Source organism: Pyrus communis, chromosome 5 (assembly GCF_963583255.1).
Source record: "Pyrus communis chromosome 5, drPyrComm1.1, whole genome shotgun sequence".
NCBI classification, from domain to species: Eukaryota; Viridiplantae; Streptophyta; class Magnoliopsida; order Rosales; family Rosaceae; genus Pyrus; species Pyrus communis.
In genome coordinates, this window is record NC_084807.1 from 25,039,180 (window position 1) to 25,052,314 (window position 13,135).

The 13,135-nt window shown below is 33.9% G+C and overlaps 2 protein-coding genes across 2 annotated transcripts; both read left to right on the top strand.

The window, feature by feature from the left end:
• Positions 1 to 1,900: 1,900 nt before the first annotated feature.
• LOC137735107 (protein NRT1/ PTR FAMILY 5.1-like) lies at positions 1,901 to 5,543 on the top strand. The gene is made up of 4 exons (XM_068474484.1): positions 1,901 to 2,200; positions 2,303 to 2,520; positions 3,146 to 3,702; positions 4,525 to 5,543. The coding sequence occupies exons 1-4, from the start codon at positions 2,092 to 2,094 to the stop codon at positions 5,414 to 5,416; spliced, it is 1,776 nt and encodes a 591-aa protein (XP_068330585.1). The 5' UTR covers positions 1,901 to 2,091; the 3' UTR covers positions 5,417 to 5,543.
• Positions 5,544 to 8,990: 3,447 nt separating this feature from the next.
• Positions 8,991 to 10,876, top strand: LOC137734971 (peroxidase P7-like). The gene is made up of 4 exons (XM_068474318.1): positions 8,991 to 9,242; positions 9,517 to 9,708; positions 9,809 to 9,974; positions 10,299 to 10,876. Exons 1-4 carry the CDS (start codon positions 9,033 to 9,035, stop codon positions 10,688 to 10,690), a joined length of 960 nt encoding a protein of 319 aa, XP_068330419.1. The 5' UTR covers positions 8,991 to 9,032; the 3' UTR covers positions 10,691 to 10,876.
• Positions 10,877 to 13,135: the final 2,259 nt, after the last annotated feature.

Sequence of the window (13,135 nt, forward strand, 5' to 3'; positions counted from 1 at the left end):
TAATTCCATTAACAAACAATAAAAATTCGTAAACCTATAGAAAATTAAAAGAAACGGTATATATAAAAAATTTAAGGAGAGCTGCTATTGACATTTTAAAGAAGTTGACATTACTCTTGCTTAGTACAAAAAATAAAGTTAATATAATTTGGAGCACTTACAATTATTCTCCCCTACAAAGTCCGTACACGAGTGTAACTCGAAATGAAGTGGGGAATACTGTATGGAATCATTACCTTATACCCTCCCTGTAAAATTTGGCAACCAAATGTTAAGACGAAAATGAGGCAATCAGTTCTATCCTTTTCCACCCTCTGTTTTCTTTTTCTTCCTCTCCTTCTCCACTCTGAAGGCCATAAACTAGCAATTGAAAATTTACATGTAAGTGGACATATAGTGCGATGAGGTGTGCTATCACACACCTTTTTTTACTTCTCACATATCATTTTAATTTTCGACCGTTAAATCGGATAAATTGAAGAAAATCAAAAAATAAAAATTAACAAGAGGTATGCGAGAAGTAAAAAGAAGTGTGCTATTAGTGCGATGTGTGAAATTCTTCTAATATGTCTTTTACTGAACCGGCCTAGTGGGTCTGAACATACTCTTGAGATAGTTGTGTAGACTAATTAGCGCCATTAGGCATATTAATTTAAGAAATTAAGGTCTAAGGTTCGATTTTCATAAGTTCGTGATGTTCCACTGGTATCACTTCAAATTTAGGCGCTGCAAAACTCCAATTCCTGGTCTTGAAAGCCATTCATGAAGATTTCAAAGGGTTGAGAGGGCAAAACTCCTTATTAAGATCTTGATTAATTAAAATTTTCATTTTGCATTAGTGAATAATATGCACAATTCCTGAATAAGGATTAAGGAAAATTAGGACCACATCCCAAAAATATCAAAGAGATGGGGGCACAAGTCAATTAGGGTATGCTATCCATACATTTCTTTTTACTTTTCACACACCTCTTATTAATTATATCATTTAATCTTCTTCAATTCATTCGATCCGGCCGCCAAAAATTAAAAAAGTATGAGAAAAATAAAAATAAATGTGTGTGTAGCACATCCATTCAATTAAAACTTAGACTTCAAGGGATAAGGCACCGATTTATTAATTTTCTTGGTGAGTACAAACGTGTTTCCCATGTTGGGAAAAAGGGCCACATATTTTTTTCATGTAGAAGCTATAGTGGGGACGGGAGAACCAAACTTTTGAGTGCAAAGGTGAATACTTTTAGTCACACTTGAGTTACAAGTCTTTTTCTAAAAAAAAAAAAAAAAAAAAAAAAAAAAGACTACAATAGTTTTTTAAAAAAGTTAGAGTTTAACTATAAAATCAATTGGCAATATGATGAGTAACTCAATTACTTATAAGCACATGTAAGGTCATTCCTCCCATCAATGTGAGATTCATTCTCAACATGCTTCCTCACGTGTTGCGAATTTTCAAGGCTAACACTTGGACAATACAAATTAGGTGATGTGAAGCACGTGTGGTCGCTAGGTTTCACACATAACTTGCTTTGATACCATGAAGAAAGTTAGGATTCCACTATAAAATCAATTGGTAATATGGGAAGTAGTGCAATTATATAGAAGCACATGCAAAATCCCTCATTCTATTTATATGAAATTCATTATCAACAATTTCGATGTTCCTTAACTACATACTTTACTCAATAGGGAATTTATAGACTACTTCAAGCACGAGCTACTAGAATTAATTTGGCTAGTGTATGAACTAGTTGGGTGTTTATAAAATTAGCTGGGTATTTTGTATTAGTAGTTGTACCTAATTAAGCAGCGCCTTGGATCCTTGTGTATCATCCTGTTACCATCAAAGCAATGCATATATCAACAATATCATCTCACAGCATAAACGCTCTCACTTCAAGACTCGAACTCCCACTTGGTTTTGATGACGTGGCATTACAGTTACAATACACCTTCTAGGGCTATAAAATAAGATTTACCACTTCCCCTTCTTGTATAGTATATTGTTTCAGCTATATTTTTGGCTAGCTAAGCTAAGCTCTTATAGCCATATAGTTATTCCTTCAGTTATCACTCTCATCAAACTCTCTGATGGAAGCCAAAGCTGCTGGTTACACCCGAGACGGCACGGTCGATCTCCAGGGACGCCCTGTTCATGCCTCCAAGACTGGAAAATGGAAAGCTTGTTCTTTCCTTGTTGGTAATTTATCATAACAATTTCATGCTTAATTTATACAAAAATAGCATTTATTAATTTGTTACTCCCAAATCTTAAATAAGTTTGTTACGTGCAATCTTTCAGGATACGAAGCATTTGAGAGGATGGCGTTCTACGGAATAGCTTCCAATTTGGTGAATTACTTGACCACCCAACTTCATGAAGACACAGTTTCTTCAGTCAGGAATGTCAATAATTGGTCTGGAGCAATATGGATGACACCGATTCTTGGGGCTTACTTAGCCGACTCTTACTTGGGTCGTTTCTGGACTTTCACTTTCTCCTCCCTCATTTACGTCATGGTAAATTCATATTAATACTTATCTACTTTAAGAAAGTTTATTCTGCATGTGGTCGTTTTAATCCAGTAGTTACGGTACCGAATTCGACCTCCCATCCTTTAAGTAATTTAGATTAGAATTATCACTTGTAACAAAATAAATAAAAATTATTTTGATCTAAGAAATTTCAACATTTTATATTCTGCTTCAATAAATTTGTTTCTTGACTATGGTTAAGGTGACGACTGTTCCACAAACTTTAGAGTTACGTTAAGAAGACTACACGATCTTTCTAAATCATATTTTATTAAGGCTAATAAGATTTCTTCTTTTCCCTTGTGGGACCGATACATGGCTCATTTGATTACTAATCTCATTTCTCAACATCCTAATGATTTGCATTAACCTCATATATATATATATATATATATGATAAACTATAAAAATACAGATAATATATGTGGAGATAATATTCTGTTTTATTAATGCTTCCAACATTGGTGGAAACTGTACTATTAACCGACAGAAAAAGGATATGAAATTATTTGTATTCATCAGTAAAAACACCAAACTTGGTACCTCGATGGCTTAAAGACGACAACCAACATGTAAAACAATATTAATTTGTAGAATTATTTGAACACAGGGAATGATGCTTCTGACAATGGCTGTTTCACTCAAAAGCTTCAAACCAGGCTGCACCAATGGCGTTTGCAACAAGGCCTCCACTTCACAGATTGCATTCTTCTACATTTCTCTCTACACCATAGCAATAGGTTCTGGAGGGACAAAACCCAACATATCCACCTTTGGGGCAGACCAATTTGACGATTTTGACCCCTATGAGAAACAGCTCAAGGCCTCATTTTTCAACTGGTGGATGTTCAGCTCTTTCTTGGGTGCCCTGGTTGCAACTCTTGGCCTTGTTTATATTCAGGAAAACTTGGGGTGGGGGTTAGGGTATGGCATCCCCACAGTCGGTCTCGTGTTATCCTTGTTCATCTTTTATTTTGGAACCCCAATATATAGGCACAAAGTTAGTAAGACCAAAAGCCCTGCAAGAGAGTTCATTCAAGTTCCCATTGCTGCCCATAAAAATAGAAATCTTCAGCTCCCTAGCAACCCATCTGAGCTTCATGAGTTTGAACCACAATATTATGTTAATAGTGGAAAACGCCAGATGTACCACACTCCAATTTTTAGGTAAGCTATCTAATCAATACTATTATTATCAGTTCATAATTACTTATGGGACGCGGGATGCAATTTCGTTTTGATTTTTTTTTTCCACTTTTATTTTTTATTTTTTTGAAAAAAAGGTTAGAAACTGAAAACTTGTTTGATAATCAATTTTAGTTTGTGAAAAAACTAAAGTTGATTTCAAAATCAAGCTAAATTTTGAAAACTCACAAAATTAGCTTTCAGTTTTCCCTTTTTTTTTTTTTTAATAAATAAAACTAAAATCTAAAGACTAAAATACTCATAGAACGGGTCCTAATTTAATGCTTTAATTGCAAATTGTGAAGTAATTGTAGCTTGGGAAAAAAAGTTACCCTTTTTCCATCTGGTATGGAATATTCTAAGGACATATATATCAATTAGATTCAGACCCCATATCGATTCTGTAGCCTTTCCTACAAGTTTAAAGATCTGCATTGATGGAATGAACAAACGTGAAGGGGGGACCGGCCGCCTCCAATTTTATGTGCATATATAACTTGGTGGTTTTCTGTGACATTTTTCTAGCCGTTCCTTCTAATAAATTTTCCCATGTACACTGTTCATAACACTACTTTTGTGGTATCTTTCTTCGAATGGTCACAATCTCTCCTAGTCAAGTTGTTTGATGTACGGAATGGCATCATGGTATCCACCAATAATTGTCTCAAAGACTTAAACCCGAACAAAACCTCACAACTCCTCTCATTAGCATTTGGGACAAGAAATATCTAGAAAAAAAAATTTATGTAAGATAGTTTGATATATTATGTTATTAATTGGACGAATTAATTCTTGTTTGAATAGGTTTTTGGACAAGGCTGCGGTAAAAGATGACGACAACACAGACGTCTCAGTTAGGGCACCATGCACTGTGACTCAGGTTGAAGGAACAAAGCTTGTTGTAGGAATGGCCATGATATGGCTTGTCACACTAATTCCTAGCACCATTTGGGCACAAATCAACACTCTTTTTGTCAAACAAGGTACCACCCTCGACCGAAGCTTAGGCGGAAACTTCCGAATCCCTGCAGCCTCCTTGGGGAGCTTTGTGACCCTCTCAATGCTTCTTTCGGTGCCTCTGTACGACCGTTACTTTGTGCCACTTGTCCGTGCTAGAACTAAAAATCCTAGGGGAATCACACTTCTCCAAAGGCTTGGCATTGGATTCGTGATACAAGTTATAGCCATCGCAGTTGCTTATGCTGTGGAAGTTCGGAGAATGTGTGTGATTAGAGTGCACCATGTCAACGGGCCTAAAGAAATAGTACCCATGAGCATTTTTTGGTTGCTGCCCCAGTATGTGCTCCTAGGGATAGCTGATGTTTTCAATGCAATTGGGTTATTAGAGTTTTTCTATGATCAGTCTCCGGAGGACATGCAGAGTCTTGGGACAACTTTTTTCACAAGTGGGATTGGGGTTGGTAACTTCTTGAATAGCTTTCTGGTAACTATGGTGGATAAAATTACCAGGAGGAATGGGGGTAAAAGTTGGATTGCGAATAACTTGAATGACTGTCACTTGGATTATTACTACGGATTTCTTATGGTCATATCTATCCTCAACTTAGGGGCATTTTTGTGGGCATCTTGCAAATACATTTACAAAAGGGAGTCTATGGAAGTGGAGGAGGGTTGTGTACTTAAGATGGTGGAGGGTACAGCAATTCCCACTCCTCCACTTGGACTACAAGTCTAAAGAAGGTTAGAATGTTTGCTGCATGTATATTGACTATCGTACGTTGTAATATGGATTATGGTTAGTCCACTTTTATTTGCCAATATGTAAACTTTTTTACTTTCGATCTTTAGTTTATATTACATCATGTGGATTATGCTTCTCTTTTTCTTTTTCACTTTTAGCTACAAGAAGAATCAAACATGATAAATTAAATAATAGTCATGTAATATTATTATTCTCTTTAAATTATTACACGTAAATTTATTTATTTTTAATTAGACATATAATTAACATATCGTTGTTAGAATATGTGACATGGTGTATATATATTCATAATAAAAATTCTGAAATGATCAAATTACAATAAGCTAGTGGGCAAACAACTTTCTCTTTCGTTTGGTCAATAATTCCTCGGGCCTTTTAATTATTATTATTATTAAGGGAGGGCAACCGTTCAAAACTATTATAATAATTTAGGGGATGGAGAAAATTTTCAAACTCAAAACATATAGATAGAAACTTAACATCCCATCCACGAAGATATTGGACCACATACAATAATTTCTCGAGCAGAAGGAAGATTCAATGATCTCAATGGTAACACAAAGAACTAATAGCACTTCAAGGCATTACTTAAACCACTACTTACCACTCCCAGTCAAATTAATATGATTGCAGTACTAATTTCAACGACCAGAAAGTACAAAGCAGAAAAGTCAAGGATCCTAAGAGTAATTAACTAATTAGTTATGAACTTGATGAAGCGCGATTAGGTTAGTGTGTGTGAGATCAAGAAAGAAAATCGTCTATTCTTGCATCAAAAGTCCGATTCACATATAGTATACTAGTAGTAGTAGCCTAGTAGGTGTATATAGAGAAGTGGTTAGTAACCACTATATTGAACGCCACCAACACCAATTCCTCCACGTAGAGCTTAATTAGCTTCTAATATAAAATTATTTTACTTGGTAATTAAAAAAGATGCCATATATGTGTTCATTTCAAACTTTGCAATCCATGGTTGCTGGCATATGTCATGGATTCTAGGTTGATAAATTAACTTTTCATTATTAAATAATCTATAATCGACATTAATATGTAATTAAAAACATATTTTGTGTGGACACTAACATAATCCATCTTGAGTCATAGCTGTATGGCAGTATGAATAGGTATCAAACACTAATGACCGACAATAAATTTTCCACATGCACTATATATTGAAAAAGAGACGCATATCAAACACTAATGACCGACTAATTAGATTTAGATGTCAGATTGTTGATGAAAATGAAGTATAATAGACATACCAACAACTTATTAAAAAAAAGTAACGATGGCTACACACACGTACGGTTGAGTACTCAATTTAGGGAATGATAATTGTGCAATATGGGAAACATTTTTACTCACCATCCTAATCTTGGTGTATGCTCATCATACACTTAATTATTTGCTATGTGTCATTTCACTTAACCTTGATTAATTTTTTTTTCAAAATTTAAAAAATAACATTTAATATGAAAGTTAACTAGAGTTAGTTGAAATGATACGTGATAAATAATTAAGTATATGATGAACATACACCATAGTTATACGCTGGTGAGCAAAAATGCTCCGTTACAATATGTGCAATTAGCAGTCACATTAATAAATTCTTGATCGCAATCTCTAAGCTAATATATATATATGTATTTTTCAATGAAATCAAAGAAAATTACTTCAAATCTGTGTGTTTTCATGAAATTGGTCCATTTATCATAAATATCCAGTTTTTGTTCTTTGGTATATTTGTTTTGGAAAATATCCCTACGGGGAATGTCTTATATATACATACATATATACACACACACATACAAACACACGTTCCTGTCGCATACAAAGTAGAAACACTATCCAATGAAAAGGATAAATATTCATACTCAAATTTTCAGTAGTAACTTACCTGCCAAAAGATGCTTTGGGGTCTATATATTTAAGATGATTTTGACTCTTTTCGGAAGCCAGACATTGAATTTCAATTAAAAATACTAGACAAAAGTATTCTATCATAACGAGTTATTGGGGAAGAGACTAAAAACGAAATGAAAAGGAATTTGACAAATCAGTGCATGCGCTTCGACACCAATCGAATTATTGAAGTAAGGCTTCTTCCTTGCCAGCCATATGAAGAAAGTTTAGAAAAATGTGAAGCATGCATTTCTTGTACGAAAATATCGAATAGTTTATTTGATTGCAAAACGTAAAAAATAAATTTTTTTTTTCCACAAATAAATATTTTGTTTATTCGAATAGTTTATATGATTGCACAAATGTGTTTAAAATATCGATATAGGTAGGAATATCAATATGCACATTTATAAATTATCGATGGATACATCGATATCAATATCAGTTGTATTTGGCGGAAATTATGAAATTCACAATGGGATGTGTATACCAACTCATTCATATTTAGTAGAAATTTGAAAAAAACATTATTAAAAAAAAAAAAAAAAAAAAAATCTTAAGTTCAAAATCTGCAATGGATTTCGACAAAATTTCTATAATGAATGATAAATATCATTGATTTTACTGTATCTCACCGATATATGTGAAGTTTGCATTTCACCCCCACTTTCCATATCTATCTTTGATTTTTTGGATATTTGGACGAAAATATCGACAATTTTGTGGATATTAAACATTGATTGCCCACTGCTCTAACTTCTAGCTAAATTGCCTAAACTCAATCGGCGAATAATTTGGCAATATTATATTTGGTAAAAACCGTTTTAGTTTTCACATTTTACATTATGAAAGATGAAAGCTAAAATTAAAAATTAAAGACTGAAATGAGTATCAAATGGATCCTTAACTTTAGAGGCGTGCGTGTAAGTCATCAGACAAACTTTCATAATCTAAAGTAGTGAAGTGTCTAAACTCACTGACTCGCAGATCGCCGCCGCATATGCAAACGAAAGTTGGTAATGCTATTTTTACCACAATTTTATACCGTATTTATTTACCATCTTAGGTAATAGATGAGTTGAATAAGTTACATCATTTAATTTTAATATTTTTATTAATTAAAACACTTAAATAATCTTAGGTGGCAGAAGAAGATTTATTGTATACCATAATTATCATTTAATTAACAATCTTTTTATTAATTATTGATTAACATTTTGAAATTAAATGCTAATTAATTTAGATGATGTGGATGTCCACGTCAGATGCCATCAAAGATGGTATACAATTGTGGTACAAAAATATGGTAAGAATAGCATTATTGACATATGTAGTTAAAGCTTTCAATTTCAACATCCTAATTTGATTAATTGAACCCCAAAAACGGAAAACGAGTTCTAATTGGCTTTTACTTTGTCAAAAACACTTTTCTGTAATTTACTGTTCTGTTTACTACTTTTGAAAACTTAGAAAAATCAAAAGCCATGCACAAAAATTTCTGCGTGTTAGGTCACCTGCCGACCCTAGTCACTAGCTTGCCCGACCCTAGTCACTAGCTTGCCCGACCCTAGTCACTAGCTTGAGAAGACCTCTATATAAATAGCACCATGTTTGTGCTTGTTTTTAACACAAGCGAGCTTTACATTCTCCATTTCACTAAGAATATACACCGCATTCAGCGTCAATGGCTTCCTCTTCTTTCATGGCCATTTTGACCTTGGCTTTCCTTATGCTCATTAGAACTACTAACGCTCAACTTTCAACAAAATTTTACTCTAGCTCCTGCCCAAAGCTCTTCTCCACTGTGAAATCCACTGTGCGTTCCGCTATACAAAAAGAGACTCGAATGGGTGCTTCTCTTCTTCGCCTCCACTTTCACGACTGTTTTGTTAATGTATGCGCATTCAAGTCAATGTTATTTTCAAATTTATTACATGAAATAATTATATATAAAATAATAAAAAATAAAACTTAGTTATGTAGTAGCTTTCAAAGTTATACATTAAAAAGTGACACAATGATTTGTGAGCCAAAAGGGCAACAAAACTGTATGTCTTAAAGTATTATATATCATGTCTTTGAACTTATATTCAGACACATTGGTTATTAAATGTGTACTTTAAATGACCTTCCTTAACTAGTTCTTTTTCATTGATGCCAATTGACAGGGATGCGACGGATCGTTGCTCCTTGACGACACATCGAGCTTTACTGGAGAGAAAAATGCAGTTCCTAATAAGAATTCTGCGCGGGGATTTAACGTGGTTGACAAAATAAAGTCCGCAGTAGAAAACGTGTGCCCAGGCGTGGTGTCATGTGCTGATATATTGGCCATTGCTGCCAGAGACTCAGTTACCATTGTAAGTCAACTTATTATAATTAGCTAATCATTCTAAATTTACATGTTTCAGCAAGTTAACCAATTTAATTAATTACGTTCTTGTTTGATGCATAATGCAGCTTGGAGGGCCAAGTTGGGACGTTAAGTTGGGAAGAAGAGACACAAGGACTGCAAGCCAAGCCGCTGCTAACAACAGCATCCCCCCTCCAACCCGAAACCTAAACCAGCTCATCTCTACATTCAATGCTCTTGGCCTTTCCACCAGAGACTTGGTTGCTTTATCCGGTATCTATTTCCCGATGAACATTCTCTCCGGTGATTCTAATTTCTGCATGCAGACACTCAAAAACTTTTGTTTTTCTAGACACCCAAAAATTGTCACTAGAACTAAGTGTCCAGATATAATCCTTTGGATTCCACAACAATCACTCAATAATTTTTGTTGTAATCAAGTATGGTAGCAATTGACACTCCTATTTTAGCCATCTGCTCTCAAAACTGAGTATTTTATAATTCTTTACGCACTGTAAGAAGTTACAATGCATGTGAAAACCACTGGCTGTCAAGTATTCCTTTCTTAACTAATTTGGGTTTGTAAAATTTGAGCAGGATCCCATACAATTGGGCAAGCAAGGTGCACAACATTCAGGCCTCGCATATACAACGAGACCAATCTGGACAGTTCCTTGGCTAAAACAAGGCAATCCAACTGTCCAAGAACCTCTGGCTCAGGAGACAACAATTTGGCTCCACTTGATCTTAAAAGCCCTACTTCTTTTGACAACAGCTACTTCAAAAACTTAATCCAGAAAAAAGGTCTCCTCCATTCTGACCAGCAGCTCTTCAATGGTGGTTCCACCGATTCAATAGTGCGAGCCTACAGCAATAGCTACAACACCTTCAGTTCTGACTTTGCGAAGGCCATGATCAAGATGGGGGACATCAAACCTCTTACTGGATCCAAGGGGGAGATTAGGAAGAATTGTAGGAAGCCCAACTAAGCTTGCAGGCCCTATATTTGAATGCGCAACTAATGGCCTTGGAAGAATTTGAGAATTTCGTTTGAAATTTGAAATATATCGTTTTTATCTTTGTTAACATCTACTAAATTCCGCAAATATATATATCGGATAACATCTACTAAATATTGTTAACATCAGACAAGGATTGTCTGCCCTCCTACTTCAGGTGTCCTCCCGTGTCCTCCTGTTTTATGTGATCACGGTTAAGCCACGTCAACATTTTATATTATTTTTTTATAGAGATAATAAGACAAAAATGAATAATGACTTAACCGTGACCACACAAACAGAAGGACACAAAAGGACACCAAAAATAGAAGAGCAGACAATCCTTGTCCGTTAACATCTACTATCTTTGTTAACACCCTATCGATCATAGTCAGTCTATTTCTCTTTGGGCACAACTTCCAAGGAAAGGGATTGAGAAGTAAGATTTTGCTTGCCTTCTAGGTAATACAATCATGATAGGATAAGATCTCCAAAATCTTATTATATACTGCTTTTAAATTTACAAATCACTCTTATAATAATACTATTTACAATAATTTCAATTTTATCACAAAATCCGATGACAAAATCTCACGATGATTAAAGACGACGACAGAGACTCCCTTCTAAATTCGTCCAACTGGACGTAGATTCTAATTTAAGGTTATTGTTCGATTTCCTTTCAAATATACCCGCCACATCAAAAGACTTGCATTTTGACGTTGCTAATTAATTTCTTCATTGTGTAAAGTCTCAATTGCCCTTGCTGCCAATTTCGAGGGATGTGGACGTGGTGGGTCGTTGCTCCCTGACGACACATCAAGCTTTACTGGAGAGAAAAATGCCGAATCCAATGGTGATTTCGTGTGGTACTCATGTGCTGATATATTGGCCTTTGGCCCTTTGCTGTCAGAGATTCTGTTGCCATGGTAAGTTTATTAACTTAATTGTATAACCTATTTACTACTTAGTATTACGATTTAATGATATTTTTTTTCATTTGTGATTGAGAGTCTTATGTTTGTTTCTTGCCAAAAGTGAAATTGAACCACATTATTGCTAATCCATTGTGAGGTGAAACTCACCCGTTCTCCCTTAGCTTGGATAATATTGTTTGCTAAAAAACAAAAACAAAATTTGACAATAGTTACTGTTGATCTACAAAATTGGTTGATCTTGGACCAACGTAGCGTAAATCACACTTACACACATGAACACAAATTATATCGTGGTTCATCCCGAGTTAAGGCTACGTCCACATTGTTGTTGCTAGAGAGAAGCTAGGGTTTGTCATCCCTTAAAGTGAGGGTGAATAGTCCCTTTTATAGAATAAGGGTTTCTCTCACCTCTTACATATATCATAGGCTAAGTAATGATACCCAAATATTGAGGCCTAATATATGGTACAACAATTACTGATATTAATTGTACAAAATTAAACATGATGCGTAAAACGCCTATCAATGGCTAATAACCCCATTAACCACTGATAAGCCTTGTACTCACCTCGGTAGCTACTCATGATAAGCCTTCCACCCCCACCAGATTCTAAACTAATTTCACTCACTATTGTCAGTTTTCCTTGTAGTGTTTAGGGTGTAGGAATGGATGGACACCCCAATAATTGTTCCTAGACGCCTCAAAAGACTTTTATATATATATATATATATATATATATATATATATATATAAAAGTTGAACTACTCTTCATATAACTAATTAATTTTAGGGTTCTTTAGATTTAAACCCTTACAACTCTTAAACTCTAGACAAAAACCCACATATATTATAAATTCTAAATAAAACCCAAATTTTAAAGATGATATCATGTTAGATAAAAGATGTCCATGAATTTGTGTTTATTTACAAAATCATGCCACCAAATCTCTTATACATTTCTTTTAGCTAGACATTTAATTTGTTTAGTATATTTTTATATTGTGTGAACTCCTCCAATCCAAAATCTAATTAGATCAAATATATACGGACATATATTCTACATTTATGTATACTAATACCATAAAAAGAAGTAGGTAAATTAATTTTGTTACAAATTTAAAAAGTAGGCACATTAGTTTTCATGTAATTATACAATAGGTAAATTATTTTCATAAAATCAAACAATAATAGATATTGTTTTCAAAAAATTAATTTTCATAGTAGGTAAATTTTTTCATGCAATTATACAGTAGGTAAATTATTTTCATAAAATTAAACAATAAATATTGTTTTCAAAAAATTAATTTTCATAATAAGTAAACTATTTTCATGTAATTATACTGTAGGTATAAAATTAAACAATTGATATTGTTTTCATAAAATTAATTTTCATAGTAGGTAAATTATTTTCATAAAATTAAACAATAGATATTGTTGAAAATAAACACTAAATTAGATATATTCAAATTGAAATTTATTATTGAAATTAAAAAAAAA